Raw genomic sequence first — 7,450 nt, 5'->3', positions numbered from 1 at the left:
TCCTGAAGAACTGGGTGGCTACGAACCCCTCTGGGACCTGAGCTGGGCCCACCGGAGCTGCTGGGGCTGGAGCCTCCTCATTATAATCAACATGAGGCTCCACCTCTGGGACTGCTGCTCGGGGCTGAGCTCTGCCCCGGCCTCGGCCTCTGGCACGGCCTCGGCCTCGCCCTCTGCCCCTCGTAGGAGCTGCTGCTGGGGGCTCGGGCTGCTGCGTGGTAGAAGAGGAAGCACATGTTCTCGCCATCTGCGAAAGAATAGAGTGGAAAGACAATCAGTATTTGGGGAAACAGATTCGCACGACAAGAAAGAACAGAAGTGAAGTTTTCCTAACTCTGTAGCCTCTGGAGGATAAATACAGACGTCTCCGTACCGATCCCTCAGACTCTACCGAGTTTGTTCGTGAGTTGTGAGACCTATGTAACCTAGTGCTCTGATACCAACTTGTCACGACCCGGATTTCCCACCCTCGGGAGTCGTGATGGCGCCTACTAATAGGAGCTAGGCAAGCCAATTAATTTAACATTTCTCTCAACAACATTAACAGTATAAAGAAGAACGAGGCAATTAATATAAAAGCGGAAGTCTCGAAACATAAATAACTGAAACCAAGTGCGAAAATTCAAATACACTTCTACCCAGATCTGATGTCACTAACTCACGAACTTCTACTGAATGATAAATACAAAGTCTGAATAAGAATACAGTACTGTCTGATCCGATACAAGGGAAATCAAACGAAAGACAAAGATAAGAGAGACTCCGGGCCATGCGGACGCCAGTAAGGCTACCTCGGAAATCTCCGGACTGAAGTAAGCTCCCAACGCTCCTACTAATGTCCAAAAGCTCTTGCTCCGGTACTGTGATCCGTGCAAAAAGCACAGAAGTGTAGCATCAGCACAACCGACCCCATGTGCTGGTAAGTGCCTGGCCTAACCCCGGCGAGGTAGTGACGAGGCTAGACAGGACCTACCAAAAACAACCTGTGCAGATATATATATATACAAAGGCAACAGAAATAACAACAGAGAATATCAACTAAAAAAGGAAGGGGGCATGCTCGGGGAAAAATACAGCGAACACAGATCAACGGATATAACGACGAAACTATCTCAATACCATAGCTCATTTATAGGTGGTCGGCGCGCCACACGATCCCATTTCTTAATTCATAAGTGGACGGCGTGCCACACGATCCCATTTCTTAATATATAAGTGGACGGCGTGCCACACGATCCCATATTATAGAATATAAGTGGACGGCGTGCCACACGATCCCATATCATAGTATATAAGTGGACGGCGTGCCACACAATCCCATATTATAGAATATAAGTGGACGGCGTGCCACACGATCCCATATCATAGTATATAAGTGGACGGCGTGCCACACGATCCCATATTATAGTTCAAAATATCTGACTTTGCAAAGAAGGCCCCATTAGGGGAATTCGACAACATAACACTTTAACCCGGCAAGGGTACAGCTAACAACCCAAATATCCCGGCAAGGGAGAGTACATAATAATAGTCTACACGTCCCGGCAAGGGAATAATCACAACACATCCTCTTTTAAATCACTTCTTTCTCAACTATCACATTCTTGTTCTAGCCAACGCTCCAAAATATACCAATCACAATTCTTCCTCAACCGTTCACATTATATGAAATTTATCAATTTAACCAGGAAATTGTGTCACGTCATTCGAATTAAAAGCAGTTAAGACTAACGGTCATGCTAGACTCCGGTGCATAGATAACCGTCACCATGCCTATACACCGTACTCCACATTTAGCAAGTAGCAAATAACATCCTAATCCTATTCCCTCAAGCCAAAGTTAGAACAAACACTTACCTCAAATGCTTCAAACTCAACTCAATCCTCTAGTATAGCTTTACCCTTCGAATTCACCACCAAACCGCTCGAATCTAGTCACAAATTACTTGAGTGTATCAACAAAGGCTAACCTAATAAATTTTAATGCATGAAAAGTGAATTTCCCAAAGTTTGTTCAAAAATCCCCAAAATGCCCCCGGGCTCACGTGGTCAAAACCCGAGGTTCGAACCAAAACCCGACTACCCATTCCCCCATGAACTCAGATATATAAGTTATTTTGGAATCGGACCTCAAATTGAGGTCCAAAACCCCCAAATTTTGAAACCCTAGTTCTACCCTAAATTCCCAAATTCCCCCATTAAAATCTTTGTTTAAAGATGTTAAGAAGCAAGGAAAATAAGTTAGAAACCACTTACCAATCGTTTTGAAGGAGAAGAATCGTTTGGAAAATCGCCTCTTATGTTTTAGGTTTTGAAAAAGTGCAAAATGACTGAAAATCTCAGATTTATATACTTTGCTGAAGGACTGGCGCGGACAGCACTGATATTGTGCGCGGCCACGCTGGTTGACCTAGAGTTCACTGGCCCTCTGAACCTAGCCACGCGGACCGCGCTGAAATGCACCGAGGCCGCGCGGTTTCCAGCGCGGACCACGCAGAAATGATCGCGGCCGCGCTGGGGGCGTGCAACACCTGGACCTGCAATTTCTGATGCTTTTAAGTCTAAAACCCTCCCGGGACCCACTGAAAACTCACCCGAGCCCTCGGGCTCCAAACCCAACATACACATAACTCCAAAAATATCCTACGGACTCATCCGTGCGATCAAATCGCCAAAACAACATTGAATTAGGCCTCAAGACCCATGATTTCCTTCCAATTTCCATGAAACATCAAATTTTTTACTGTTGCTAGCTCAAAACACGTCAAATGACGTCCAAATCTAACCAAACTTCGCAACACTTGCTTAACTCATATTTAAGGCTTGTGCCGGGCGTCGGAACCAAAATACGAGCCCAACAGCACAGCCTTCTAAACAAATAACATTTTCAAATTCTTTAATTATTTTCAGAAAACAATTTCACACAATAATTCATTTCTCGGACTTGGAACCTCGGAATTTGATTCCGAGCACACCCCCAAGTCTCATATTTTCCTACGGACTCTCCGGGACTGTCGAATCACGAGTCCGGGTCCGTTTGTCCCAAAACGTTGACCGAAGTCAAACTTAATCAATTAAAACATCAAAGTTTTATTATTTTTCTCACAAATTCATATTTAAACGTTCCGGCCACGCGCCCGGACTGCACACACAAATTCGAGGCAACACCCAAGTGAGGTTTTCACGGCCTCAGAGATACAGAGTGAGTAGGAATACAGGTGATGACCCTTTGGGTCGTCACATAATAATACTCTTTATATAATATAATAAGGTATAAAGTTACATACTCTAAATTGACATAACTAATATTCCATCCGTTTCAAATTAGACGAGGTACTTTTCTTTTTAGTCTGTTCCAAAATAGATGACGCATTTCTAAATTAGAAAATAATTCAACTTTAAATTTCATTTTACCCTTAATGTGAAGCTTCTATAACCACATAAATGTCATGGCTCCACAAAGTTATAACCCTTAAACTTTTAAGAACACAAATCTCAAAAATCTTTTTTTTTCTTTTTCTTAAACTTCATGCCGAGTCAAACTATCTCATCTAAATTGAAACGGAGAAAATATAATATTTGAGATAAATCATTCACACTTCAATAAAATATCGGAAAGACTATGCTGAAAATAAGGAAGCAAATTTTAATCATAATGACACATTCGAAAGTCGTGCAGTGCTTGAGAATTCATGCAAAATAACCACAAAGTAAATTTAATATTTCTTTACGAGAATTGTTTCGTTGGAAAAAAAAAAAAACTTTTAATCATTCTCTCTTCCTTTTTATATCCCCGCCTCTCCATCGGCCCTTCTTCTTATTCCCTTTGTGTTTCTTATATTTAAAAATAATAATGACAAAAGGACAAAAAGAGAAACAAATAGAAATGAGATTATACTCGTAAAGAGAAAGTTGGTAGTCAAAAAACATGTGTTCTTCTGATAACGTCTGCTATAACGACTTTTAAGTTTTGATGGTATATGATATGCATGTTTTGGCTTACGTCGAAAACTGAAACTGCTATTGACTTTTTTCATACTTTTAAAAAGATAAATAAGACTGAAGAAATATTCCTGCCCCACCAGCCCCAACACCTCTTATCATTCGTTTGTAGTTTTCAAATAATTAGTCTTGTTTATTACTATTATCAACTTTTTTAACTTTTTCCTTATTTTATCTTTATTCTTAACAATGTAATATGACTAAAATATAGTGACCAATATTTATAGTGAAAAAGACCTATGTACATTAATTCGCTTACTAAATATTTTTTTAGAAATTCAGAAACTATAGAAAAAAAATAGTCTTAGAGCTGAGAGCAACACTTCTCATATAGAAATATGAAATAAGACATTTACAAATGTTAGTGGGAATTTATTGTGAGGCTATACAAAAAACAAATATTTCGGGACGAATATAAGTAAGGAGAGTTATTTTATCTCACGTGTAAAAACTATTTTAATTTCAATGCATTGACAATATGAAAATATACAATTGAATATCAAGCCATGTTATCAATTCCCGAGTAAACCATAGCTATATATTTCTTTTACTTTTAAATACTTAATTTAATTTAATCATGTGCAGTATCAATACTCTAATGTAGACACGTGTGTACATATATCTCGCACGGATTTATTTTTTAATGTATATCTCACATAGATGACTAGAAAATATAATGTCAAAATATACTACTCCTTTTTCTTTTTTTTTTTAAATATGTTATAAGTTGAGGTAATTTCTAGATCGTTCCAATTTCTTAAACTTAAATACAATGAATTGGGACATAAGCAACAGAAAAACTATAACTGTGATTATGAATATTCAAACTCCTTGTTATTCAAGGAACGTGTGTGAATTACACCTTTTAATTTGAATAATTTTATTATTAACAAGAATAATTCAAACTCCTCACCAAATCCTACGTGTAAGCCATGTCATGCGTGAGAGTCAAACGCTCCTCGTGCGTTTATTGCTGACTTCTCATTACTCTCAAAAGTTCAATACCCACTACGCGCCTTACTTTTGTCTCTATATATATCCCCTCACCCGCCATGAAAATTCATATCAAAGCTTCAATCATATAACTGTACTCTTTTTTCTTCATCCAAAACCATTTCTAAACACTGAAAATTTTGAATCATTTCTGCAACTGAAGAAGATGCCGAGAAAAGGAATGAGAACTCTTAATTGGTTTTCACCTAAACATTTAACAACTGATAGTGCTTCTCCATCTACTTTTCAATTCTCTTCCACTTCCCGTTTCGGATTTTCGCCTTCTCGGCCGAGTTTTTCAGAAGCGGTGATTGATCGGATACTGGAAATGGCGGAGCCGATCATCATGAAGTGGGACCCAGATACCACCACCTTTGCTAAGGTGACTTCTCTGTTCTATGAAAATAGAAGAGAAGCCAAGGATTTTATCAAGTGTGTGCATAATCTACAGAAGGCTATGCACTTTCACTCAACTGAGAATTCGAGATCCGATAAGCTTGTACGCGCTCAATCTCTAATGCAAATTGCAATGAAAAGACTTCAAAAGGAATTTTACCAGATTCTATCAATAAACAGAGCTCATTTGGATCCTGAATCTATTTCCACTGTCTCTTCCCGTACTTCGACTGCTTCGAGTATTTCTGAATTCGATGTAGAGGATGACGATGATCGTGTAATTGGCGGTGAGTCTATTTCTGAAGTTGAGGATTTTTCTAATATTGTAATGGCGGATTTGAGATTGATAGCAGATTGCATGATCTCTTCTGGCTATGCGAAAGAGTGCTTGAATATTTACAAAGTTATGCGTAAATCGATCATTGATGAAGGCATTTATAGACTCGGAGTTGAGAAATTGAGTTCTTCACAAGTTCATAAAATGGATTGGGAAGTTGTGGATATGAGGATCAAGGATTGGCTTAACGCAGTGGATGTAGCTATGAAAACGTTATTCAACGGGGAGAGAATTCTCTGCGATCATGTCTTTGCATCCAACGATGCAATAAGAGAGTCGTGTTTTACTGAAATTTCAAAAGATGGAGCCATGATTTTGTTTAGTTTCCCGGAAAATGTGGCGAAAAATAGCAAGAAGTCGCCGGAAAAAGTGTTCCGTTTGCTCGATATGTACACCGCCATTGCCGAACACTGGCCGGAGATTGAAGTTATATTTTCTTTCGAATCAGAATCAGTTATCCGATCTCAGGCTTTGACGTCACTCGTCAAGCTTGGAGAGTCTGTAAGGACAGCGTTGACTGAATTTGAAATTGCTCTACAAAAGGAATCCTCAAAAACGTCAGTTGCCGGCGGTGGAATCCATCCTCTCACCGTTGACGCAATGAATTACATCAGTCTACTTGCTGATTTCAGCAACATACTCTCCGACATCCTCGCCGAAGCTCCTCCTCCGGCAAAAGGTTCATTACCTGAATCATTTTTCGGCATTGCAGATTCTGATGAGTCTCCGGCACCGGCGATCTCACTCCGATTTGCTTGGCTGATTCTCCTTCTTCTCTGCAAACTCGACGGCAAAGCGAAACACTACAAAGATGTATCTCTCGCGTATCTCTTCTTAGCCAACAATCTCCAATACGTCGTCGTAAAAGTCCGTTCATCGAATCTCAAGTACTTGCTTGGTGAAAATTGGATATCAAAACAGGAGGGAAAAATCAAACAGTTTGCATTAAACTATGAACGGCTAGGATGGAGCCACGTCATTGAATCCGTTCCGCAAGAGCCAAATGCCACAATCACTCCCCAGCAAGTGAAGGAGATTTTCAAGAAATTTAATTCGTCGTTCGAGCAAGCTCACCGGAAGCAATCTGTGTGCATCGTACCAAATAGTAAGCTCCGCGATAATCTGAAAGTGTCAATAGCAAGGAAAATACTTCCAGTATATCGGGAATTTTACAATACACATAAACATATGATGGCAAGAGAGAGACATTCGAGTCACGTGATCAGATTTTCTCCCGAGGATGTAGGGCATTACTTGTCCGATTTATTTTTTGGACCAATTGAATCGGGAAGTTCCTCATCGGTTGAGTTTTCCCCATCACGTACATCACCATCAAGATTGCGGTGAAGAAATTAAATAGTTATTTTTCCTTATTGTTATGTCGTGTAATATTATGTATAAACATGAAGATCATATAAAAATATGTATAAATTGCACAATATTTTTTGTGTGTTACAGAAGGCGCGCAGTTAATACTCTATATATTGGTTTATGCCGTTATTTGTCTTGAAGAGTTAAGATTATTTTGTGATTCCATTATTCCATCGGATAGCTGATCACTCGTGTTGATTTGAATGCATTGACTAGACAAAATTTTGGTGTCTTCGACTTGTACATGCCATAAAATCATCAGCATATCGAGAACGTATATAGTCGATCTTTTTAGTCTTTCGGAAATAACCTTTCTATTCCTCCCGAGTAAAGATAAGTTATGCGCACATT

General features: G+C 39.5%; 1 protein-coding gene across 1 annotated transcript; it reads left to right on the top strand.

Moving 5' to 3' along the window:
- On the top strand, positions 5,058-7,239 carry LOC109223419 (exocyst complex component EXO70A1-like). The gene has a single exon (XM_019387719.1). The coding sequence runs from the start codon at positions 5,162-5,164 to the stop codon at positions 7,073-7,075; it is 1,914 nt and encodes a 637-aa protein (XP_019243264.1). The 5' UTR covers positions 5,058-5,161; the 3' UTR covers positions 7,076-7,239.

This window comes from Nicotiana attenuata, chromosome 3, assembly GCF_001879085.1.
Source record: "Nicotiana attenuata strain UT chromosome 3, NIATTr2, whole genome shotgun sequence".
Lineage (NCBI taxonomy): Eukaryota > Viridiplantae > Streptophyta > Magnoliopsida > Solanales > Solanaceae > Nicotiana > Nicotiana attenuata.
Note: the sequence above shows the minus strand (reverse complement) of the source record. Positions and strands in the feature narration are given on the sequence as shown.

Bases quoted from the DNA above. Each gene is read 5' to 3' on its own strand.
- LOC109223419 (XM_019387719.1), top strand. From the start codon at position 5,162: ATGCCGAGAAAAGGAATGAGAACTCTTAATTGGTTTTCACCTAAACAT.